Source organism: Glycine max, chromosome 16 (genome assembly GCF_000004515.6).
Source record: "Glycine max cultivar Williams 82 chromosome 16, Glycine_max_v4.0, whole genome shotgun sequence".
In the NCBI taxonomy this organism is placed as follows: domain Eukaryota; kingdom Viridiplantae; phylum Streptophyta; class Magnoliopsida; order Fabales; family Fabaceae; genus Glycine; species Glycine max.
Genome location: NC_038252.2, coordinates 5,514,693 through 5,541,428, shown reverse-complemented (window position 1 = coordinate 5,541,428; position 26,736 = coordinate 5,514,693). Strand labels below are relative to the sequence as shown.

At 32.2% G+C, this 26,736-nt stretch overlaps 2 protein-coding genes and 1 pseudogene across 4 annotated transcripts; 2 read left to right on the top strand and 1 right to left on the bottom strand.

The window, feature by feature from the left end:
- Window positions 1-169: 169 nt before the first annotated feature.
- On the bottom strand, window positions 170-3,350 carry LOC100775724 (B2 protein-like). Its single transcript, NM_001252937.3, has 6 exons — window positions 3,269-3,350; window positions 1,887-2,450; window positions 1,686-1,786; window positions 948-1,031; window positions 735-845; window positions 170-613 (listed from the first exon to the last, which is right to left on the bottom strand). Exons 2-6 carry the CDS (start codon window positions 2,437-2,439, stop codon window positions 566-568), a joined length of 897 nt encoding a protein of 298 aa, NP_001239866.1. The 5' UTR covers window positions 2,440-2,450; window positions 3,269-3,350; the 3' UTR covers window positions 170-565.
- Window positions 3,351-11,152: 7,802 nt separating this feature from the next.
- On the top strand, window positions 11,153-17,646 carry LOC100814239 (uncharacterized protein HI_1198-like; annotated as a pseudogene).
- Window positions 17,647-20,120: 2,474 nt separating this feature from the next.
- Window positions 20,121-26,161, top strand: LOC100813171 (uncharacterized). Of its 3 annotated transcripts, none has more exons than XM_006598968.4 (13): window positions 20,121-20,460; window positions 20,857-20,995; window positions 21,172-21,308; window positions 21,424-21,625; window positions 21,717-21,955; window positions 22,179-22,290; window positions 22,606-22,754; window positions 22,889-22,973; window positions 23,179-23,351; window positions 23,482-23,868; window positions 23,942-23,997; window positions 24,192-24,394; window positions 24,593-26,161. In XM_006598968.4, exons 1-13 carry the CDS (start codon window positions 20,242-20,244, stop codon window positions 25,888-25,890), a joined length of 3,399 nt encoding a protein of 1,132 aa, XP_006599031.2. In that variant the 5' UTR covers window positions 20,121-20,241; the 3' UTR covers window positions 25,891-26,161. The 3 variants fall into 3 exon arrangements, with proteins under 3 accessions (XP_006599031.2, XP_006599030.2, XP_006599032.2); XM_006598967.4 differs by having other exon boundaries at window positions 20,122-20,460; window positions 22,606-22,750; window positions 22,889-23,031; XM_006598969.4 differs by lacking the exons at window positions 22,179-22,290; window positions 22,606-22,754 and having other exon boundaries at window positions 20,122-20,460.
- Window positions 26,162-26,736: the final 575 nt, after the last annotated feature.

Below are 26,736 nucleotides of genomic sequence, written 5' to 3'. Positions count from 1 at the left end.
ACTTAACAAAAGCCTAATTTATAACTTGGCTTTAGTCAAATTTTAATTTTTTTCCAAATTTCTGATTTCTTTGATGAAAAGATAAAAAATATGCATGAAAAACTTTAAAAAGTAATTATTTAAAAAAATGTTTTTTTATGAAGAAAAAAAACCGGCAATAAACTGCCCATAAAATAAAAAAGATCACTTCAACCAACTCAACAGAGTTTAGTAATACATGAAGCTTTTGACTTCAATTTTTTTCTTGGTTCAACAGATTCATGTTTTAGCAGTACAAACAGTAGTCTCTTTGATTGCATACCAAGTCTGTACTTTTACTTAATCATACAAAGGTATTAAATGTTCATGCAAATGCTACAAAGCACCTTTAAGGGGATAGATACCACAACCATTTTTATTCACCAACAAAGGGTCTCTCACTCTCAACACGCTCCCTTTACTTCCCCAAGAAGATGATGATCCACTTTCCAAGCTTACGCTTCACGGAAAATCTGCCAAAACCACACAGCTGGCACACCAAAACCTACTACCTATTTTGCACATTCATTCCTTGTGCGATTCTTGCTTATGCTGCTGAACCAGCTTGTTCACATAGGTCCAACAGATCCAGAGTCTGCAATATATCCAATAACAATAACAAATTCCACTCCATCAAAGACAGAAACCAACGGTGACAAATCAATGTCATGAAATGATTCTTTTTAGTTTAAAAAAATAGCAACATTCCTTCATACCTCTGGAACTGACAGCTCAAGACGAAACTTTGGCCCATCATAATGATGCAATACTGGCCTGAAAGAATCTTCTTCCAATGCCTTGCAGAGCTTCCTGACACGGATTCTTACCTACAAGGAAGAGAAGGAACAAAAATATTGTTTTATTCATTGATTTACAGATAAGCTCATACATGGTCTCCCACCATTTCAAAATATTCTATATTCTACTACCTGAGCTGGAAACCTTGATTCGCCTTTGCATTTTTTATCCTCCCAGGCAGTTGGATCTATGTTAGAGCCACCAAAACTTGCTGCCTGCAATTTCAAGGTAAGCAAATAATCAACTAAATTTTTTCAATTTTAGCCATTATATTTGAAAAGTGGTTAAAAATAATAATACTAAAGGATGCAAGAAACTATCTACATTTTTTCAAATATAGAAGATTATTCCCGGTCTCTAATCAGACAGACATACCCAAGGGAGAAACCAAAAACAATGAGACCAAATTAGAACACAAAGTCATTTTCATCCTATGCATTGGGTAACCCCATCACTAGCTATGCCACAACAGCTGAATACAATTTTTTTATCATTTAACCCCTCTAACATCAGCTTTTTTCTATCGATTAGATTATAATATCTAAAAATAATCTAATCAAAACATGCTCTAAATGTATGAGTAACAATGACAGAAGAATGTTCATCATTTCTAAAAATGGAGACAATATGTCCATGTCTATAACATGTGTTTAACACAGACTCTAGCTATTGGGCAACACAAATAGGTTACTTAACTGTTCTTGGGGGCAATGTCTCTCCTTGAGAAATTATAATTAGACTCACTTTTTACCAATATCATTTAAACTGGGGAGACAATTTCAATATTTCATAGCCCTAAAATAAGGTACATCCTGCAGAGTCTGAAGCACAAGATAATTAACTGTGGTTGGAAAACTAGAATAGCTTACCTCAAAAATACCATGCAGCTGATGAGTAGTATAGTTATAAAGAAATAATGGTAACCCAGGTGTTATAGCCCTAACAGAATCTCGATACCTTGGAGGCAAACCTATCAAAAAACATTGAAAGAGTCAGTCATCATGAAGTATTTGATTAATAACATTCAAGATAGAAAAATAGATGTCATTTAATAACTAATAAGCACACACCAAATAGCTGACGTTTCAAGTCTTCCTGCATTGTGTCATTGTTACAGACAAAGATGTATCCTCCAAGCACCTCATTGCGCGGGAGTGTCTCCGCAGCAGGCAAGGTCTTAAACCTTTTGTCGGTTGCATTTGTGTTGTTGCTTTCATTGTTGGTGTTGTTGTTGATCTCTTTGTTATGAAGAATATTACCATTGTACTTGTTACTGATCACATTACTCACCAAGTTTGCATTGTTTTTCTGATACACTGCATTCATACCATAAACACCATTTCGAAGCGAGCTTTTGCTCACATTCTCAGTAAATTTAGAGTCCAGGTTCAACATGCTTAAGTTAAGAGAATCAAATTTGTTCTCTTCCTGGAACCCAAATTTATCCCTTGACCTTGTTTCAATGGGGCCCTTTGAAAGATCAAGGTTGTTCACACGCTCCCCCTTCAATCTTGTCTGTTCCGCCAATTTCGAAGCAACCATTAACCATTTGTGATCCTCCGATGCTTTTGAGTGTCCACGGAGTTCATCGCCCAATTGCCAGAAGCTCTGCATGTTCTCCATCTTTTGAAACCCTAACAAGTTATCATAAACACAATATAGACCTTATTAAAGAAGTAAATCAACACAAAAATACAGCAAGAAACAGGGCATAGCAAACATGCAATTGGGGGAAAAGAAAATGCTTCAACAACAGCATAATTCCTACTTCAAGCAAGCAATAATTCCCACTTCAAATTTTAATTTAAATTACATCAATTTCATACCATTTCTTAGTATTCTAGTATAGTGGGGCTTTGCTATCCCTTATAACCCCAAAAATAAAAAAGGAAAAAACATAATTCTAATTTCTAATCCTTCCATCACATAAAAAAGCAAACAAAAGAGCTCCCAAATCTAATTTATCCATTTTCAAGAACATGGATTTCCATTTTCCACATTTGACTTTCATGCAACTCCGCACAAAATCGAAGCTACCAAACTCATCGCAGCAAGACACTATCACAAATCAGAAATCAAATCACAAAAAGCAGCAACAAAAGTTCAAACTCAATAAAAAAAAACACAGAAATGAAACAAAAACAAAAACCTTCACTCACATCTCGCACAAACACCAGCACACACACTGAAAATTAAACATCACAAGCAAGATCACAAAACGAAATTGAAGATCCGAACCCAACATTCAAAGATAAAAATAAGAGCTTATCAAAATCAGCACAGTGAAGTAAGCACAACACAAGTTCAACGATGTAAAGTAAACAAAGACGAAGATTCGAAATCAGAAATTGATGACGGAAATTAAGACAGTGATTCAACGAATTTTTGCAGAGAAGAAGAAGAAGCCCTAGATTTGGGGATCCAAAGATGAGAGGAGAGAGAGAGAGAGTACCTCCTACGACTTCGCTGTGAAACTCGAAGACGCGAGTGAAAGAGAGAGAACGAAAGAGGAAAGACCAAAAGAGTTTTTAATGAGGTTCATTTTTCGTGCTTTACGTAAATGTCCATTTAATGTTTGGTGGAATTACGGCACTGCCACTGTTGATTTTGACTTTTTTAAGGGTAAATACATATTTTTTATCCTACAAAGTGCTAGGTGAAAATTTGATTCATGGAAAAATAAAAAAATATAAGGGTGTGTTTGGATTGTAATTTTATTTTGTGAAAACTGTTTTCATTTTTAAAAAATTAAAATTCTGATAATATGTCTGGTTTAACATTTTGTTTTTTCCTTTTAAGAAATAAAAACAATAAAAATGCGTTTTCAAGAGAAAATTATTTTTAAATTTACTTAAAATTACATTCTTTGTCGTTTTCATTTTATCTAAGATGAGATTTCTGGTTTCAACTAAAAACACTAAAGATGAGATTTTATTGTTTCCAATTTTTTATTCGTTTGAGAAAATATTTTCAAAAATTCAATCAAACGCATTTTCATCACCATTTTCTATTTTTAGTAAAAATGAAAATAGAAAACAGTCAAACCAAACACCCTCTAAATTTAATCACTAAATATTTCATAAATTAAAACAAATTAGATTTATTTATTAAATTTATGAAATTATTTTATAATTATATTATTATATTTAATGATCAATTTAATAATAAACTATATTTTAAAATTAATTTGATATTAAATTATAAAATTTATGATTAATTTATTATTAAATTATCTATAAAATTAATTTATCATATTTTTTATACATTCAAATATTAAATTTAAGAGATGAATTACGAATTTGGCTATTTTTTTTAATTGTAACTTTTGTTTTCAGTCGGTTGCGATAAGGGTGTATTCATTGAATGTGGAGTGTACTATTGAGGTTTCACGTGGCCCTCGCGCGGTTAAATGTTGCCGGAGATGTCACGCCATAGATTGTGTTAGACCTACATAACGTGAGTGAGTGAGGAATGGTATGGATAAACTTCAACACATCTTTTTTTTAATGAAAATATAACGAGAAAAATAAATAAATAAATTAGATAAAATAAAAATATTTTTTCTTAAATATATATTTTTCATTCTTACATTTTAGTATTTTTTATTTTAATTTTTGTAAAATAAAAAGTTTTAATCCCTGCAAATTCCAAAATTATTTACCATTAATTTATGTTGTCAATTTTTGTTACAAAAATAGTGATATAATAAATAAAATATTAATGTTATCATATCATGATGTCACATTATTATTAAAATAAATATAATTTATAAGAATTAAAATAAAATATATATATTTATAGGAAAAAATATTTAAGCTTTAAATTAAATATTAAAATTCATACACAATTATACTTAGTATTATCAAGTTTTTGTAAATTTTTATCATTATTATTACCATCATTTACTATAAGTTAAATTAGTTATTTTTATCCTCTAATTTATTTTTTAGATTCAACTTGGTCCTTAAATTATTATTTTTTTTCAATTTAATCTTCTAATTTTTTAAATCAATTCAATTTGGTTCTTAAGTCTAAATTGTAAAAAAAACATACTTTGTAGCGGCTCAAAGCCATCACTAAATAGATTTAAATCCTCACAAAATACATTTTTTTCAAAAAAAATAATCAATTTAAAAATTTAGAGGATCAAATTGAATCATTTTAAAAAAATTAGAGGACCAATTAAATCCAAAAAAATTAAATGACCAAATTGAATCTAAATAATAAATTAGATATAAAAACTAATTTAACATTTATTATATAGTCATTCTGATCATTACCTCTATTATTATATCATTACCTTTATTATCATCATTGTCATCTCTTTATTATCATTGTTATCGCGTACATTATCGTTATCATTATCAAACAAACAATATATCATCATTAGATAACAAATGTTTTAAGAGAATGAAATGTTATAATGAAAGAATACCACAAATTGAGATTACCTCTAGGTGTATTTTCATCCTTGTATCAGTACTAGTCTCATAGGAAGTCTTTTGCTATCAAAATTACGTGTAACAGGAAGTTTCGTTTCAATAGGACGAGACCCTTAAAATGATTATATCGCAAGTCCTTGGAAGTGGCTGCTAAGGCTTGTTGTATCTTTCGATGTTTTGATATTTAGATTTTGTGCTCTTGCTAGTGCATTTGTGATCTCTTCTGAGTTTTTAAGTGTGATAGCCTTGTGTCATATAGAATTGGCTGTCACAATTTTGTTTTCTTTTCTCATGGTCTTTTTCCTACTAATTTTCATCTTTGTAACAAATGTGATTTTGAATTTTCAATATCTGAATTTTTTTGTTGGTCTGTGTTCATGCGAAGTACACCAAGAAGAGAGTAGTGAAGACTTTAGCTCAAAGCCAACATCAACGTCTTTTCAAAATTTTGTCTAATCATGAATTTGAAGTGAACCATACAACTCTTCTCTATTTTTACATGGTGTCATCGGAACAGTACTGTGCGGATTCGTACATGTTAGACAGTGGTGATCCTCTGATCATGTGGCCACGTCCCTGGGATGCTATTTTTAACAGTACTTCTTCCCACATTGTTTCATCTTCTCGGTCATGGGATGAGTTGGGCATCGTTTCAACTGCTCGGTGTTATTGAAGGGATTTGCCCCTATATATGAGAGGACGAATTAATGTGGAATGCTGCAAATATTGTGCTTGTATAAATTGCCCAGGAATCATGTAAGAATGGTTCTGATATCGGCTGTTACACTTGACAATATGAGAGTATGGTTTGTCTTAGAGATCATGGAATTTCATAGTGAAGTTGGGCATAATCCAATTATGCGGATTTTCGTCCATGATTTTGGAATTTTACTGAATTTTGAAAATTTTGTCCAGTAAACATATGTTCTATTGGTGAATCATGAATAAACTAAACAAAGTGATTGATTGAGAAATTTTAATATACACTGGACCAGTTTCTATGAGAAATTTTATCATAGAATTAACTATTTTTAAGGCTCCCCAAGTGCATGCAGAAATTCATAAGCATGGATTAGGTCAGCAGGCAACCTTCTGCTTCTTCAAGTACAAAGGTAATTTTGTTTTTTTTGAAGAATACGTAAAAAGGTAAAACTTAAAAGTTCATGTTGTCCATTTCTCTCTGGCTATTATTTATCTTTTTTTTTTAATCAATGAATTTGTATAATCTTCTCTTGAGTTCTTTAACTTAACCCGTGAGTAGTAACTGTATTTAAGGTGCTACTATGCTGTTTTGCACTGAAATTGAGTCTTGTGTTGGGACACAGGACACTCTTCCATCTATGTGTAACATTGTCCAAATTATTCTTTTTTAATATAGCCAAATTATTCTTTAATTTTATAAACAAATTAAAAAATATATGTCATGCTCTCCGATTGTGCGCACAATTGTTGGCCAGTATTTGCTGTGCGTTTGTGCCTCACACATGTTTGAAAAGTAAAGGTTTTCTAGTGCACATTTTTTTATGAGATATTTATTCATATTGTAAAGTATATGAGGAACTAGTTGACTTAAATTTCTGGCTTTGAGCCAACTTGCAAGCAATTCATAGCTTGATTCGATAACAGCTCAATAAGCAATGATTACAAGCTAATGAGCTGTGTTTACTGCTTAAGCTGAAAATCATGACACATTTTTGTTAAATGGACCAAGCTTCAGTTTCAATATTTTGACTCATAATTCATTAGCTCATGAGAAAGCACTTCTCTCTCTCTCTCTCTCTCTCTCTCTCTCTCTCTCTCTCTCTCTCTCTATATATATATATATATATATATATATATGATATTTTAGTTTTTTGTATTATTAGACACCTTTTCAATTAAAATATATAAACATTAACGAAAAAACGTTTTGAATACAAGATACATGCAGCCCGAGTTTGGAGTTAGTTGATCCAAGAGCATAAAATTCCAGCCTTAATTGGAAAACAAAGGGTATAGGATGGTTTATTTTCTTTCCTAATTAGAATTTAGTGTTTAATAATTTGGATTCACTTACAAACCAACTTGATAGAATTCCTGTAAACAGGTTCTAAACTGCATCAAATAGACTAAGTGTGTGGACCTTTTTTCCATAACCAGTGTATTTCTGGCCTTTGAGATTGATTACCCAACCTTTTCAAAGGGGATAATGTTTTATTTTTTTAAGCATCTAATCTGTTGGAGATTATGTCACTTTCTTTAAAGACTAATTCTCCGTGTTAGCTAGTAATTTTGATTATGTATGGTCTGGACTCTACATGTCAAACCAATGATCATTGCTTTTGGTTCCTCACATATTTTTCTTCGACGTTACAAAGGACTAACCCCTTTTACTAACACAACCTTGTCAATACCAATGATCATTGCTACTCTATATACTCCTTAATTCTATTAAATTTCTGGGTGGAGATTTTTTTTTCTTTTTTGGAAGCCTTTTCTTATCTTTTCGTCTCCCTAGCATTAATTCTAGAGAAATTTTAGGGACATACTCTCTAATATATTTAATCAATTAGAGAAAGTGTGCTAATTACAGTAGGATTTGCCACATTCTTGTGAATTGTGTACTGGATTCCCCGTTTACTTGTCAATTTTTTGTAAGTCAAAAAATGTTCATAATTTTCTATAAGTCTTGTAATATAATCACTAGTGGTACTGGTACTTATATTGCATTTCTGGTTGGTGACTATGGATTAGACAAATCCGTTGCATTCTCTTTTTTTCTCATATTTATATATAGAATTTCTGTTGTAGAGGACTCCTTATTCTCTTCCAAGTTTTACTTAACCTTTTCTCTCCCGTAATAAATTTTCAATTTTTTTTATTGTGCCAAACAAAAAACTCAACCTTAGTTCACGTCACTCTTCTCAAGACAAGTGATTCTTCTGTCTTGTTAAGCGAATCTTGAATTTGTGTTTCATTTCTGTTTTCTAACATCTACGTAGCATGCTGATGATGGACATATTGCGATCCTTGGAAATTCTTGTGTTAAAAAGAGCCAAATTGAAGAAGATATGCTATCAAAGTGGATATAATAGAAGCCGTTTTCTTCGTGTTTGAGTTCTATGCCTTTTTTCCTAATCATTTTGTTACTTTTTTCAGACTAAAAGAAGAGCAGTGATCTGAAGTATGACATGTTTGAATGTATGATTCTGGCTATAGGCATTGGTAGCTTGGATGGCGTGGTCAGGGCCCAGCCCAAATATGGCCAATTAAAATATAAAAGGAAAACGGGGTGTACTTAGTAAACATGGGATGTAAATAGTCAGTTCCTCACAAAAATATATTTATAGACACCATAGAAGATTTAAAATTTTAAACTTAACAATATGAAAACTGAAAAGTACATGTTCAATCCATTTTCACCTCTTGAGTCTTGAGTTTATTATCCTCTTTTTGTTAAATTAGACATCAAAGTCCTTGTAAATGTTACCACCACTATAACTACCCCTAAAACATTATATCTGCCATTGTGTTTGATTCCTCCAATCCCTGTTTCATCTCTTTGAAGTCTTTCAATTCTTGAACGTTCACACTAAGGTGGAATTTGCAAAGTGAAGCTTTAGATTTAAATTTGATGTTATTGCTAGGTACTTTGTTGACTAAACATATATGGATCACAGCAACATATGTGTTATGGAAGCATCACTTTTGACCCACCACTTATTTCTTAATTTTTGAAAAGCAGTGATGTTTTTGTAATTGCACATTTACTTTACTTTTTTGAAATTCTATGTCCATGCTGGTAGCTAGGGATGGCTGCCATCAAAGGGTCACATTTAAAACCTTCATGTGTGGCTCAAAAGCTCAATTGTGCCAATTAGGACATGTTTGGAATGAGGAATTTTGAAGAGTGGCAAAAGGAGGGATGATTTTTCATTCCTAAAATTATAAAATATTGGGCTTTCGGCTTGCTAGATTTGATTATGTTCTTTCTGGAAATATAAATTGTTATTTTAGAATAATGCTTGATAAAAAAATTTTGAGATGTTAAAATTAGAGTAAAAAAAGTGTGCTAAAAATTATAATCATATGATAAAATTTGTACATATGTGGAATGACGAATTACTGCATTTGTGTTAGCGCTTATACTAATTCTAGATCATTAGATATTTGAGTTTGAGGGGTAATGAAGATGTTTTTGAACTTTTTTTATCTTCCGGATTGGGTTCTTCAGATTTTTGTGTGGAAATCTTATCTTGGCTAGAGATGTATGATAGATATCCCACTTATGAACTGTTGTGAGTATGGTCCTCAGATTAGGATTTTACAGTGATAACGTCCTCACGGAGTGATTTTTTTTTGGCTGAAATATAATTTTTTATTTTATTTTTTTTAATTTTATGATTTTAATATTTTCATTTTTTAATTAAGATATTTTATTTCTTACTTTTAAAAAGTTCACAATTTTAATCTTTTGTTTTTTAATTGAGACATTTTGTTTCATAGTTTTAAAAAATTTATAATTTTAATTTTTGTGTTCAATTTCAAACGTTGATTTATTATGTCGTAATTGTAGACTGATAGGTGTCTATTTATTTTTCATATGAAAAATATTTTTTAAAATTATTTAATTGCTGACAGGATTAATTTATTAAAAAAATAAAATATGTTTCAGGTCCTTATAAAATTTAAAAAATATTAATTTTGTTCTCATAATTAATTTTTATTAATTTAGTTACTATAAAAATAAAATATATTTTTGTGGTCCTTGGTGGTTACTCATTCATACAGTCCTCTAAGATAACTATTCGATTTACTTACTTTTTCTCTCTTTTTACCTTTCCAAACACACTCATAAGACACTATAACTTATTATTTCATCTTTTCTTCTAATCTTATAAGAAAATGTGAAAAAATCGTTCAGAAAGTACAAAATTGCAATTCATGAGAGTTTTTAGTTGACAAAAATTGTTTAATTTATTTAGAAAGTTTTAACTCTCATAAATTATTTAATTTATTTATAATCAAATTATACATACAAATCTCTTAGTCACATCAAATTATTATCTAACTGAGTTATCATTAAAGATTAAGAAAAAATATATTTTATTTTTACAGGACTAAATTAATAAAAAAAATTATGAAGATAAAATTAATACAAAAAATTAATGAGGACAAAATAAATATTTTTCAAATTTAAAAAAACCTCAAATATATTTTACCCAACAAAAAATTAAAAATATATATATAGTCAAGTCTAAACTTAAAAAATAGGACTAAAATTATAGATTTTTTAAAAAGTGAGTGAGAAAATATCTTAATTAAAAATATGAGAATTAAAATTGTGATTTTAAAAAAGTGAAATAAAATATCTCAATTAAAAAATAAAAAAACTAAAATTACAAATTTTTAAAAAATAAAGAAACAAAAATTACATTTTATTATTTTATTTTCTTGTTTAATTGAAATTTCTGCATGAAGAAAACGACAATTTTAAAATATATGCATTTGCAAGACGAGTGGTGATGATTTTCTTTTTATTATAAAATGAGTAATTTTACAAGAGTATTATTGTGCGTTTAATGTTAAGATAATTTCAAGACGGGTTTTATTATGGATTTTATTACTGTTTTAATATATTTTAAATTTTTTATTTTATTGTGTTTATAGGATAAAATATTTGCTCTAATAAAATAGATTTTGACCAGAAACTTGACATCAAGAGAATCCTTTTCATAAGAATTCGAATTCTTTCGTATTTGTTAAATACTAAATATCAGGATATAATTCTCCATGATTAATTATATAAGATTTAACAATTTTATCGTATAAGACAGTTTATAATTAGATAATAATGTAACAGAGGTTTCAACCAAACCAAAGCAGAGGTGTCTTTAGCATTGCTTATGGCTTTATGCCACACGAAAAGCACACAACAAACAAAGTTTTCCGTTGGCGAAGCAGAGCATGCCCACAACATTCCATCACCTCCAAATTCCTCACCTTTTTCTGCATAGCGGGTTGTACTCTTGACCCAAAATGCAAACGTTTTGCGTTTGTGGAGATAAGCTATGGCATTACGACGCCGTTTCTTTCTTCGGCTCTCGCGTGTCGTTTTGCCCACCCAGAAGAAGAAGCCGAGTAGTGTCCATGGTTGCTAAGCGCAGCCCCAAGCGCCTCAAATACACCAGCGCTTCTCGCTTCACCAAGGTTTGTTTGTTTGTTTTTACGCGCCAAGTGTCAGTTACGCAACCGTTAACTAATAGTATTAAGAGAAAAATAGTCCATGCATCTCAAAAGATATACTGCATTTCAATCGCAAATTGGATCACATTGTGTTAGTTTCAAGGTTTTAAATATCGAGGAAAGGACGAAAAGGTTGCGGGTTTGATCCTTACCCAAAAAACTAAAACAAATTAACATTTGCTGATGTAAAAAAAAAAAAAAAACTTTCGGTTTCATCGTGTTTGTTGATATTGCTGAAAATCGCGGACAAATGGAGCCAATACTGTCCCAATTGTGGCCATTGCGGTTGTGGACAGTTAAAAAACCTTAATGTTGCGAGCGGACCATTTTTTAAAACCTATGTTTTTACAATAGTTATCTTAAAAATCATTTCTATTGAGAGTGTAAAATCTTTACGTAGAAATTAAACTCTAATTAGTAAAATGGATAATGAACAGGAGGATGGTTTGGTGCACATTGAAGCAGACCCTTCTGCTTCTGATTCTTGGAAATTGGAACCAATTGTCAATCTTTTGAAGCAAGGTGCTGTTGGAGTCATTCCTACTGACACTATGTAAGTGCTCTTCAATCCTTGTGGCAGAGTTTTGAATTTTTTTCCTTTTGGTTTGATTCTTTTTATATATTTATTTATAAGCAGCTCAAGTGCTTAGAGTTAGTTGGTCCTTTTTTGTTCATTGGGCATAGATTTTATACTTTTTCATTAAAATTTCAGATACGAAAATAAAGTAGAGTTTGCTGTGTATGTCATAATATTTGCTAATGGAATAATGTGTGGAGATGGTTTCAAATTTTAACATCGTTTTTTCACCTAATCTCCCACTCCTACATACTCTGTACTATTACATTTGATTTGGGTTTATGCCTTTGTTGTTTTGATATCTTATGCTACTCTTTTTTATCACTCAACACTGTTTAATAAAATTGCAATATTATTTGCATATGCTATTGGATTAGATGTACTGGTTGGGCTGCACAATGCTACTTAAGGTGGAGATTTTTTTTAAAAAAAGTCACATTTTTATGATCCATAGTGTGTGAAAACTGAAAAGTGTTTATGATGAGCTAATGATGAAACCTTTGTTGCTATGTTTGAACTCAAATGAAATGGTGCCAGTCCCATTGAAGGCGTGCAAGACTTCTTAACTTACTCTGAATGGTGCTTAATGTCACATTAATTAGGGCTAGTTACATAGGCCTCTCCCAGGGTTGGCACTGATTACACTTACACGGTTACACCCTACTTGTTTGGAAAATTAGACCTAGCTGGCTCTCTTACTTTATATATTATTCATACACATTGACGCCTGTTTTTAAAAAATTACATACACCATGTGTACTTTTATGTAAGGATTTTTCACACAGTACCGTAAAAATAACAAAAGGTGTAATTTTCTAAATAAGCAGGGTATATGGGTAACTAATGCTGATGAAAGGGATATCAGTGTAATTATCTCTACTAATTTTTCATATCCTTATTCCTTGTGGTAGAAAAAGAAAATGTTTCTTCATGTCAACTATGATATGATCATATGATATATAAGTTGTAACAATCCTGTTATCCATTAACATTCATTTTATTTTAATCTTCATCTAAATATATTGGTGAAGGTCAATAATACCCAGCATTGGATTTTCTTTGTTTATGTAGGTATTCAATAGTATGTGACCTCAGAAGCCACTCGGCCATTGAACGTCTTCGTAGGTAGGTAGAATTTTGCCATTCTTACACACATTTTGTTCTTAGATGCTCCATTTCCTTCCCCATTAACATAGGGTGTAGTGTTGTGTTGCAGAATCAAGAATATAGAAGCTTCAAAGGTGAGGGGTACAGCTTGGCCTAGTTAATTGTGCATGTGATTCCAATTGCCCTGTTACTTTTCAGTTTTCACATTATGGTGCATGCCACATGCTTGCAATCACTCTTTATATTTGTTTTTGGTTGGATTGTGTTTGACACAAATTAACAACTTTCTCGATGTATATATGCATCTAGTAATATTACTTCCAACCATTGATGATTATGATAACTCTGTACTTGCAGCCTCTTAGCATCTTGTGCCACTCATTTCGGGACATAGACAAGTACACAGCTGGATTTCCACGCGGTGATGGCCAAGGCCATGCAAATTTGTTCAAAGCTGTGAAGCAATACCTACCTGGTCCTGTATGTATGCTCCCTGGTTCTAAAGAAAAATATATTAATGAATTTGCGAACATTTTAATGATTTTTTGGAGGGGAAAAGTTAGTTGGTGTAACCTTCCATTTTCTATAGCGACCAGGAATTACCTTACCACTCTACTTAATCTAATCAAGTAGGTTCTCATTTATTTCCCGGTGTTTTCTGCCAACATGAATGACCTTAATAAAAATAAAGTGTTTGTGTATATTAGCAATTTAGCATAAAGAAAAAATCTATAATTTAAACACAGCTCTTCATATTTGTGTGCTGAAAATCTCAAGGACCAAGGAGCTTTACATTTTAGTTGTTAGGTGAAAGGATGTCTCTATCAGTTCATTTATCTTTAATTGTCATGCATGTGTATTTAAAAGCCTAAGATGATTACTTCCCAACAAGAGGAATGCTAACAACACTCTTTCTAACACTCTCTATGATTGGTTGAAAATTATTAGAAATCCCCAATTTTGGTGGGTCCTACTAAATAAGGAGAGAGAGTTATTCAATGAGAAGTAAGATCTACCAAAATTGGTGATTTCCAATAAATTTCAGCCAATCACAGAGAATGTTAGAAAGAGAGTGTCACTAGCATTCCTCTCCCAACAATTATTATGTTATTCATTCTTACACAAACAATTATTTATTTACTGTTATTGAGTGACAGAACACATTCATCCTAATTGCAAGCAAAGAATTACCTAACAATGCATAAGGTTTGGAACTTCATCTGCCAAGTATGCATCGAGAAAAAATGTGGGTGTCCGTATGCCTGATGATGCCATTTGTCAAGCAATACTAAAGGAGATGGATGCACCGTTAATATGTACAAGGTTAGTTTAAATTGTTTGATCCTTTTTTTCCTCTTTGCCTTGGGAAATAAAGGTTGTTTTCTAGTAACCGGAATTCTTATGATGCAAAATGTGGATTGAGGCAGCCACCCCAAAAACCACATCACTTTGATATGGCAACATGATTTGGTCTCGTCATCAAAGTGATACAGATATTTAAAAATAACTAAAAGAATTAATATAACAGCAAATCATGACTAAATACATTTAATGCAAATAAATCATGGCATTACATTAAAACATAATGCAATCAAACTTGATTGTGTTACAAATATAGTAATAGGAGTGCACTGTGCACATCTAACCCAATGCAAATGGGACATAATGGCAAATATCTGAGAATAAAGGGAGGTAGTGGGAAAATCTGTTGCTTCAGTCTGGATTAGATATGAGACTGTGTGAATAAAAGCATAGAATAAGAGGATAAAGGGAGTTTCAGCTTCTACATTGTAAGTCACCAAGGGCAGGTAAGCCCCAATACTGTATTTATGGGTTTTTTCCCCTTGAATTGGTAGATAATATAAAGTTCAGATGATGTGAGGAGACAAAATACCACTTTAGATTAGACAGATGTTGAAATTATGGGGTTTTAAGTATTGATAGAGGAAATTGAGAGAGTGGAGACTTTGTATAATACTTTGTTAACATTGGAATGATAACATGTTCATGATACCTAAAGGCTAAAGCACTAACCCTTCTTTATACTAATCACAATCCTAACTGAAAAGGAAATGAATCATGAGATAAAGAAATATGGTAACCAATCCTAAGAGATAATAAATAAATACAGAAACTAATCCTAAAGAATAGTGTAAGATATTATTAGATATGAGCAAGATAATAATGAAATTCTCATGTATTCTAACACTCCCTCAAGATGAAGCTTACTAAGTTTTAAGCTAGTTGTAAATATACCCTTCTATAAAAAATAATCAAACAATATAATTTGCGATTGTAGATTGATAGGACCAAGTTGATTCACTGGGAAGGCCGCAAGGCCAGGATGTTTCTTTAGGAATGGCATGGGACCAGGATGATTCCCTGGGTAAGCCACAGGGTGAGGATGATTCCCTGGAAAAGCTATGGGACCAATATGATATCTCTGGGAAAGTTGCAAGGCCAAGCTGGTATTTCTTGAAAGCCATAGGCCTAGGATGATGACTCTAGTATCCAGCAATGGTCAAATCAAACCAGAGTAGATTTTTGTTGAGGATGATCTAAAATATGAACTAAGGGAAAAAAGTGGCTACCGAAATATTCTAAAGGATGATAAAAAATATTCTAAGATATGATTAAGATTATAATGAATATTTTCATACATTGTAATAACACCCATTGGCTACCAAGCATTTTAGTGAGGGAAACTACAAATAGGTAATCTAACCCTTTTAGCCTTGGGCCAGCCATCTGAGGCAGGGAGCTGTTTTCCACTCCATTCCCTGCACCTAGGCAGCCACACTAGCCATTTTTGGCAACCATGCTAGTGTTTGCTTGGTTTGACATTCAGTGCTCTCAAACCCACATTTGATATGTTTCAACTGGATTTTATTTTTAAAATCGTTTGGGAAAAAAAATGTTTCTATGTGATTCTAGTAAAAGCAACTCTTTTTCAACTTCTGCATTGGGCTGAGAATTTCATACTAAATTTTACTATGAACTTGCTTTTGAGATAGAAGTTTCCAAACATAAATTTCTTCAATCTCAATTTTAACCAAAATCAGATCATAAAAAAATGAGTTTGTAAAATGCTCACCCAAACACACCTAGTGAATCTGTATAGTTTATGTCCCCCCAAACAAATTTTCCGATTGTGGATAAGAATACTGAGAATAATAGTTTACGTTTGTTCCTTAACATTACTAATTACTTTGAAATTTTTCATCTTTCTTTTAGCATCAAGTTCCAGAAGGAAGATGAATGGATGATTGATCCAGTTACCATAGCTGATACTTATGGACCAGAGGTATCACACTTTCTATTCAGGATTAATGAGTTTTTTCAGTATAAATAACTATGGAAATAATGCTCTAAAGAAAAAGAAAAATATAATTGCCATTTATGCGTGTTAGAAATAGATCATATCATAGTTATCTTTCTCTAGGGAATCTTATTTTGCATTTTCCCATGAAGAATGTGACTGAACACATGCTTCGGAATTTATTTTTTTTATAAGACTTCCTATCTTTTAGCTCAACCAAACCTAAAGAATTTGCAAGTTGGCATATTTGCTAGTATTAAGTTTTATAGCTTTTATTCTCTCAATTTTTGCCCAAAAAGTTGAGAAGAAAAAAATTGAAAGGAAAAAAGCGCTTAACACCTTTTGTGCTTTTGGGGGGATTACATTTGCATGTAACATCTTTATTTTGGTTGTTCAGGGTCTTGATTTTGTTGTTGATGGTGGTGTAAGAGTGGCCGATCCATCCACAGTGGTTGACATGACAAAAATGCCTCCCAAAGTACTACGACAAGGAAAGGTAGTAAGCTGTCAATTTGCAGGTTCTAAGTTTTAGATAGATGAGTTACCAACTTCATTATGAACATCTGAAGAATGTGATGCCACTCTTTTACTATGGTGCAATGCAATAATAGTAAGGATCAGTGTTTTATTGACACTTGTTATCGTTATCATAATAATAAAAGAAGAAAAATAAGAATACACCGATAACAATTTTTGCTGGTCATCACCTTTTTTTTTGCTGTTCATCACATGTTTACACTTCAATATATATAGAATAGCATATACTATTGTTTATATTTACAGTTTGTTCAGGGTCCTATTTTACATTGGATGGAATTGGAAGATGATCAGAAAACTGATGTTGATAAGGATCTCATCCCTGCTGGCATTTGAAAGTGATCATCCATTTCATTGAAGATTTAGCTTGCTGAAGCCTTTTCATAATCTTTCCAACTTCCTTCCAATCCTCTCAATGAATTGTACTTTTCTTTTTGTTGTTGTTGGGGGAAAGGGAGGAGCATTAAAGGAAAAGAGGAAAATGTATACACACAAGAACAAACATGAAAATGTAAAGTACATATTTCGTGTAAATAAAAATTCATATTGTCAGTTTTTTTATTTGTTTTATTTGAAATGAATTCCCATGTTTAGATAGTACTTTTACTAGAAGCTATGAAAGATGGAAAGGAAGAAATTTCTTTATTCCGGGGATACAAATTTGTAAAAGTAATTTTGTTGTAGATTATCAAATTAAGTTAACACAGCAAGGAGCCTTCTGGCATTGGGGTATTTTTTGTCTTCGTTGTTTGAATGTTGTGTAAGATAAAAAGTTCCTTAATTTATCGAGTAACAATTTTCTTGTCAAATACTTTATCCCTTTTATGTTATTTCATAGTTTTTTTAAAATAAATAAAAAATGAACAATACTTCTATGGTGCCCTGTCGTTAGTTTTACAAATCAAAAGGACCTGGAATGATGGATTGTGTGCTGGATGTTTGTTGAATATGGCAATTATTATGTCTCTAGATTTTTAGTTTTAAGTTTCTCTCCGAAACAAAGGATCAGACTGGGGAAAATAATAAATGCCCATATAAATGTTGATTTTGAAGCTTGGACTTGGGACCATGATTCTCTGAATAAATGTTCTGTTCATATAACTTTATTTTATTTAAAAAATATACTTTATTATAATTTCTCCAGAGAATTATAAAAAACTAATTATCTCATCAAATTTAAATTAAAAACAAACATAGAATCTTTGCCATTTGAAATTAAAAAAAAATTAACGTGTAATTTAGTTTTAAATTATGATAATTTTAATGTAAAGAAAAATATTTTTGTTTCTGAATGATTAGTTTATTTATGATACATACTACTGGCTACAGCTGTAGGAGATTCATTTCCTGATCACATGGTGTGATATGTCAACATTGAGTTGTTAGGTAATCCTTTTATTTCTTTTAGTACGATTAAATTAATGACGTAAAGAATTTACCGATTGTTGACTATATTTGATCAACTTTCTATTTATTTTTTTGTACAAATCTTTCTAATTTATAACTACACAAAATAATAAGGAATTAATTAAATGTTTCTCATCAGATAAACAATAAATGTTTTATTTTTTTAAAATGGTGGATTTATTGCCATCTAACAATGTTATTCCTATATTTAAACTTAAACGATAAATGTTTATTTTTTTTAAAATGACGGATTTATAGCCATCTAACAATGCTATTCCTCTAATAAAAACAATGTTGTTCCTATATTTAAACTTGATTTAAAAGATTACTGAGTCTATGAACTATTTAAGAATTTTTAATTGGATTTTTAAACTAAAAAAATATTATTAGGTCTTCAATCTTCTACAATTTTTATAATTATGCCCCGAGAGTAAAAGTAAAACCATTATACAAATTGTTATTTTTTCCAACATTTTTAAGCCATTATAAACTAACTCAAAAGACTCAATTGCAAAAATTGAAGAGAATCAAGAACCTAATTATATTTTTTAGATTAGATTTAAAAAATTCAAAAAAAAGTTTAAATACCTATTGATTGTATGATATATTAAACATTTACACTTTGTCACTTATCAATAGTAATATAAAATTATTCAGTAAAAAAATAGTAATATAAAATTTGTCCAGTCATCATTACCCTTACCCGTCTTAATATTTTGTGAAATATTGGCCTACTATTATTTTTCCTGTCACCTCTTGTTTTCTTTTTATTCTTTCATTCTCTTTTTGTCTCTACTCGTGCAGAGCACAGACAAGCCATTCTAGTTTTTAAATATTTCTAAAGAAAAAAAAACAAAATATAACATGTTTATCTTCTCTTTCTTGTTTCCCTTTCTATATTATTGTATGACCCCTAGGCCTTAGGCCTAAACTCCCAAGGCATGCAAAGTATAGCTTCATTTGCTTCCTCTCGGTTTTTATATTCTTGTCTCAAATTGTTGATGTAATATCTTAATTTGTTTTCTTATCAAAAAAATTTTGAGTTAACATAATCACGGATCATGAATAAGATTAGTCTTTAGTTGAATAGGTTAAAAATATCTATAATTTATGACCTAGGTAAAAGAAAATTATTAACCTAATTAATGACAAAAAATCTATCATGTCTTTTTGTTTTCTTCTTTCTTTAAATGGTTTTGTGCATTCTAGAACACAGAAATTATAATTTTCTTATTTAGACGGGTAAATTTTGTGTGAAATAGAATGAAAACAAAATATTAATTATTATAAAAGTCAATTATTTTGAATTACTATGTGACAAGATTCCATGACATGCAGTGAAAAAAACAACACTTTACTCTATCAGTTTTATTTCTATCGAATTCAATTTAATTTTATTCTTTGCCATAAATTTTGCTGAGAAAAAATATTGTACGTGTTCTAGCTAGACTTCTAGTTTGAACTTTGAATAACAAGCAAGTGAGAAATTGGAGTATAGGGTTGGTGCCAAAAGGGTGTAGATAAGGTAAAGTGCATCAGTGTTATAAATCTCTAGTACCGTCTTCCATTCTTATGAATAAAAAAAATAATGAAAAAGAAGCAGTTATGAGGCTGACAGTAATAGTTGAGGTAGTTGTCTGTAGCTTTTACTGATGTCTCTTCCATTTATAGCTGCTATGAACGTTGGACGATTAAATATAGTGCCACCAACTGCATTATGTTGTCTTACCTACACCCTCAACTTCAACTCTAATGCCTCCTCATTAGCCTTTTTTTTTCTTATTCTCACGATTTTTTCTTATTATTGTACCATGGCTACACTACTCAATTTTCTTCAGCTGTATTGTGCTTGTGTTGCATTGATGGTGGTGGGTGTGCTGTTTGTCTCAGCTGAATCAACACTTTTGGTTTATTTCAAGCGTGTTCCTCCACCAAGGTGTAGGTCTTCTAATGCTGTTTTCCAGTACCTAGTTGAGAGGTTGGATGGTTCCAATGCATGTAAGAGAAACACTTGTTCATTTTCATGTGAGGTATGCAATTCCTCTAGACCATTTTTTAAGTTTACTTGCAACTAAGTAACTTAATTGTAAGGCATATTTAAGGTGAGTGATTTGCATGGACATGATTCACAATGGTAAGACATGGTGTTTTGATTTGTGTAACCAACCCCACCTATTTAAGAAAAAAATTATAGCATGTTTGGAAACACGTTGAAAACAAAGAAATCATGTTTGGAATGTGAAAACCATAACTATTAACTTTTGAAAATCACATCTGAAATGTGAAAAATTACATTCGAAAGGTGAAACCAAACATGCTAATTTATTAGTTGTCCATGATTTGGTTTCAAAACAGGTGCTTTTATTTGCAGTTAAAATGTGACATGTGTTGGTTTGGTTTGGTTGATGATGAATGTATTTTGACAGCTTGATGGCAAAGTTTACCCTTGCCAGGCTGATGGCATTGTGTTAACGAACTTAACTCTAAATCATGAGCATAGATTTCTTCTCAATGTCAGTACAAACAAAGGAGAAAGAAATTCATCAGTTTACTCATGGTTCATCGGTGAGTATTCATTTATTTACATTACATCACTAGAAAATTGAAGAATGAAGAGAAATGGCATTAGCTTAATTTGTTTTCCTCCTCACCCCATTTAAGCCAGATTCTCTCTGGCCATAATACTAAACTTCACTAAACCATTTTGGGGTTTTGCTAATAACTTTCTTTTCACTGAATAGATACAATACCCCCAACTGCAGCCATTACTAGTGAACAGACACATACAAATGGACAAAGGATAGCAATTGATGTCACATTCAGTGAACCGTGCACTGGAATAGGAGGATTTCATTGCCTAAACTCATCTAACTGTGATGTAAGTTGGTTTCTAATTAATGACCAGCATTGCGTTAAAAGTAATTGTAATTTGTTGTTTTGCTTGAAAAAATTGAAAACATTGACAACATTTTTACTATGGTTTAACATGTAAGATTATGGTAGCTGGTCCTGCACAAGTAGATGCATCTTCTTTACAAATTACTAGGCCAGGTGCCAAATACAGCCTTGGAGTGATTATCTCCTCAGAAGTTACTTACGGTCGCGTTGTAATCACAATGGTGGAGAATACTTGCACTGACCAAGCTGGAAACAAGTTCAGAAGAACCAATGATTCTACTTTGATTATTCATTTTGGTGAGGTTCTGGTTGCCAAGTCCAAATATTGAACTTTGAACTAAAAAGTATTTTAAGGCCAGTCATATACATTCAAATGGTTTTGTGTTAGATAGAAGACCGGTGATGGTGGACTTTTGGACATCTGTTCCTTCTTATGAATTGAAAATTAATGGCATCCCAAGAACAGTTGTTTCAACAAGCAAACCAGAGGACCTGATCATCTTCTTGGACTTTAGCATTCCTACAAGAAACTCAACTGAGCAAGTTCTAAATGCACTACATGTTAACTCTGGCATCTTAACTCCTCTCCATGGCAGAAGTAATGGAACCCGTGGATTTAGTTTTAAAGTAAGAGAGAAAATGTTGACTAATATACTTTTTTTTTATGTGTGGGAATCGAAGACAGTGTCAGGGGGTTTACAATAACTCGCACACCCTGCTCAACCAATTGAGCTAGACCCCCTTGACGTGTTGTCTGATATACTACTTCTGCTATTAGTAGCTCAAAATTAGAATAAGAATTGAATTCTGACAATTAAACTCCGTTCTATTAATTTTCCTCATTTCGTAGCTCAAGAACATATCAAGAACTGAGATTATCACAATTGAATTACAAGCTACATCCATACTTGGAAGGACAGGCACTCCTGTCTCTCCTGTTGCTCCTATCACATTCCTTTATGGTATTCTATCATTTGTGCTTATGATATTAATAAGGTTAAATTAATCAGTAGGTTGCTAAACTATTTGAAAATTTTTAATTATGTCGTTAAACTAACAATTTTTTTAATTGAATCCTTGATCTTGTAAAATATTTGTATGGGGTCCTAATGACTCAATTTAAAAAATTACAAGATCAAGAATTACAAACTTTTTAGTTTGGGGACCTAATTAAAAATTTTCAAATACTTGCAGGATGTACTCATTAATTTAATCTTTTAATAATCATTTCTCTTAGTAGCTTTAATTTTGAACCAATTCCTAAAATATTTTTATAGATCCCATGAAACCCAATGTGGTACTAAGGACCAGCTCCCTCACTGAAACAAGGGATTTCAACATCAACATAATTGCTGAGTTCACAAAGCCAGTATTTGGCTTTGTGACATCAATAGTAGACGTCTCGGGAGGAAGATTGATAAGGCAGGTGTAGAAAACTAACAATAAGCATATTATTCACTACAGCTAATTTTTACATAATGGCTCAACACATAAAGTTATTAATATCATATTTCATTATGGTTCAAGTAATGTAAAAATTCTTTACATTGTTCCTTGTAGGGTAAAGGAATTATCAAGAGCTTTCTACTTGTTGACTGTCAAAGCAGTGACAAAGGAGGTGTCAGTTACCATTCCTGCAGGGAAGGTAACTGATATTTCAGGAAATGAAAATTTGGCATCTAACCAGCTTGCTATTAAGCATTGTATGAATATCTCTTTTTCTTATTCAAAATTATATGTTAATTGTTAATCTCAGCAATTTTGGCTGAGCATTGTGAACATGAATGGTAACTGCATGGACTTAAGAAATTTCTCTATGTTTGACTCAAACTCTAATATTGTATGTTCAGATTCCACCCCAGCAATATCCATTGCACTGCACTCATTTATCAGTGCCGGAACAATTGCAACATCACTAGTAGCTGCTATGGTTTCACTTTCCTCAGCAAATTTAGAAGCATTAAGCATACTTGCTTTGGAAGGTGCAAGCAGTCCTGCTTCCAATCCATCAATTAATCTACATGTAAGTAAAGAAACTAATGTATGGTATTATAACTAGAATACAAACATTTAACATTTTTTAATTTCTGAGTTCTTCCATGCATAATCTCTATTTAAGGGTTATGTTGTAAAACATTTGACACATTTTACAGGGAATGATTGGACACCTACAAGTCTTTGCCCTCACAAGTTGGTTTTCAACTAATCAATTTATCAAATACTCTGAGACAACAAGAGGTCTTAGGTGGCTAATACCTCATCACAAGCTTCCCTGGAAAAAAATTGACACTTGGTCTTCAATCTTGGAAAGAGAGAAACTTGCAGGGAGAAGTAATGGCCTGTCTGCAGGAGAACATTCTTATAACAGAGATCAACAACAAAATGACTTAATGAACTTGTCTTATATTGATCACAAACTATCATTTCAAACCAAAAATACCACTAAATTTGGTCGGTTTCACAATCAGCATGATTTAAGTAAGACAAGTACATTATATGGTCTACCTCTCAATTCCATCGAATATTTCACTTATTTCTTGGTGAGTTTAGCATCAACTTTAAAAGAAGTACATGAATAGACACATGTTTGCAACTGATTCATTTGCCTTGTAGAGAGGAGAACCATTGTCTGCTAGCAATGTCATCAAAGGAATGGAGAGTTATAAAGGGTAGTTAGCATTACAATTAACCTTTATGTTTAAAAATTAAGCTCCAGAAGTTCACTCACACACTGAACATGGTCGCTTCTACATGACTTGGACTTCAATTAATTGTGTTCATCACTCATCAGTGACAGGAAAATGAAGTTTCTGAATTTGCAGGATTAATTAAGAAGAATTGAGATTTGTTTTCTTATCAACAGGTGGCAGGACATGGAGATGAACTTATTCTGGCTTGGTGTGGGAGGAAGCTGTTTACTTTTACTTCATGTTTTCGCGATATTCTTCCTAAGACATAGGATAGGGAGACCACCTCAAGGCAGTTTATCAGTTCCTAGGTTTGAGCTCTTTCTTCTGATCCTCATGCTACCTTGTCTTTCTCAGTCATCAACATTTATAATAAAAGGTGAGCAACTAGCTACAACACTGTCTATTTCAGTCACCTATATTTACAGGATTCCAAAACTGATTATTTAAAACTGAATTCACATGGGTTTGAATCCTCCCGCTAACAAAAATTAACAACTAAAATTTGCTGATAAAAAAAAAGAATAAATTCACATGCAAACTTATTTTCATGCTTTAAGACTACATGTATATGCAGGTGGTACAACTGGGGGAATTATTACTGGGGTGTTGCTACTAGCAATCCCTGTGGCATTCATCTTATCATCATTGCTATTTCTTGTTATTGCAATCTACACTGGAAGCTTTGCGCAATACAAAGAATTCAACAAAATAACCAATGAAGAAAAATGGTACACCAAATTATGGTTCTTTTTCATTGGGAGGCCTATGAATGGGAAGTGGTTTAACAAGGAAGGACTACCTTCCTCTTTCCTCTCGCGCTTTGGAATTCTCTTTGATAATTGGAAGGGTCCTCCAGTGCTGATTTTAGGTGATCAAAATGAACAGAATAATACCATAACCAAGTGGAGCGAAAGCGACAAAAGTGGGATCCGAAGAACCAAAACAGCAAGTTCAGAGGACAGCAATGAGGAAACCAAAATCTCCACATTCAAGAGGGTATTTGGCTGCATAAGAGCATCCTATATCATCCTTGACTTACTAAGAAAAGTTGGTTTGGGAATAATATCTGCAGCTTACCCATCAGAAAACTCAAACAAAAGCCTTTTTGCATTGATAATCACATTAATGCAGTTCATTTTTCTGTTCACCACCAAACCATACATCAGTAGAGGTGTCCATGTTGTGGAAAGTGTTTCTCTCTTGTGTGAGGCAGGTGTGTTTGTTATCTTAATCCTCCACAATGGTTCACACTCAGTTGAATCCAAAACTTGGGAATTGGTCATGCTGCTTCTTCTGATGTTTACATTCATTGCTCAGATTACCAATCAATGGTATGCTATGGTAAATTCCCTATTGAATCTCTCACAATCTCAGAATAAATCTTTAAGGGATGGACTTAAGTTAGCTGCCAAGGGACTCATCCTGCCTTTCCTTCCAAGCAAGCACTGGTCCAGCGTGATATCAACATTCTCCCAGACCGAGACAGACATTCTTTCACTGAATCCTATATGCTCAGGAACAGAATTTGAAAGACGAAACAGAAATGGATATATGGATCCAATTAGCGCCATGACGGCTACAGTGGTTCCGGTGCAAAGTCCAAGTACACCCAGCCACAATGTTATTGAAAGAAGAGATCCTAGAACCTGGGGGGCAGGTGCAAGTTCACATATTGAAGTGGAAGGTAAATGGCTAAAGGGGCACAACAAGGCTGGGCTTAAAAAAGAGCTAAAGATGTTAAGGGAGCTTGCAAAAGCTAGCTTCTCTGGGGACACAAGGGTTGATGAAGCCAGTACCAGCTACACTTTAGGGGAACAACAACATTCATCAGGTGAAATCTATTTGGGTAATCCAAAGCGAAGGTATTACTGACACTAATGCATAAGGGCCATACATCACCACATCCTACTTGGGAAGATTTTGGAAAATGCTAATTACTTCAAATTGCCATGTTTATTTCACAATCATTATTTGTATAGTTTCTTCTGTAGTTTTAGTGACCTTAACTTTCTTCTAATGCTATTCTAAATGGCTCACATGCTATGACAACTCCAATCATTTGTCTAATTGTCTCAGTAGAAATGATTCAAATATTCTCCAACCAATACCGTTATGTAGCTTGCAAATTTCTAGAGTTTCCTTTATTCTGAGTTTTCGCCGAGTTCTACTCTCTAACCGTTATTCTATTATTTTGAGCTTTCATCAAGTGTGACTTTCTAACTGTCAAGCTTTGCTAATTTGAGGAATGAGCATGGATCTAATGGTATAAAATGACGTCAATATGAACAAAGGTAGTTCAAAATCTCTAGAATTTCTGTTATTTTGAGCTTTCACTAAGTGCAACTTTCTAACTATTATGCTTTGCTAATTTGAGAAATGAACATAGATCCAATCGTACAAAATGGCGTCAATTTGAATGAAGGTAGTTCGAAATCTCTAGAGTATCCGTTATTTTGAGCTTTCAAGATACTCGACATTTTTGCGATGTTTAGGTTGAATAGTTCTTCTTAAGGTTCTGAAGGTATGTTCTAATGAATCAACATTCCTCTTTCCTTCTAATGAGAAGAATATTCCTTAGGTCAATAATGAAGCTTTTGGGAACTAATAGATGTATTTTTTTTTTTTTTGTCATTTTTAGGCCAAATCCCACAAAAGATAGGATAACTAGAAGAAAATTATGATTATCCCTTCGAGCTGGGGATTTATGTAAAGTGTTTC

Coding starts and splice junctions, on each gene's coding strand:
- LOC100813171 (XM_006598967.4), top strand. CDS start 20,242: ATGGCTACACTACTCAATTTTCTTCAGCTGTATTGTGCTTGTGTTGCA. Junction 21,309..21,423: donor TAAACTCATCTAACTGTGAT/GTAAGTTGGTTT, acceptor TTAACATGTAAG/ATTATGGTAGCTGGTCCTGC. Junction 23,352..23,481: donor ATCCATCAATTAATCTACAT/GTAAGTAAAGAA, acceptor CACATTTTACAG/GGAATGATTGGACACCTACA.
- LOC100775724 (NM_001252937.3), bottom strand. CDS start 2,439: ATGGAGAACATGCAGAGCTTCTGGCAATTGGGCGATGAACTCCGTGGA. Junction 1,032..1,685: donor AGCTGCATGGTATTTTTGAG/GTAAGCTATTCT, acceptor TTGAAATTGCAG/GCAGCAAGTTTTGGTGGCTC. Junction 614..734: donor TTGAGCTGTCAGTTCCAGAG/GTATGAAGGAAT, acceptor GATATATTGCAG/ACTCTGGATCTGTTGGACCT.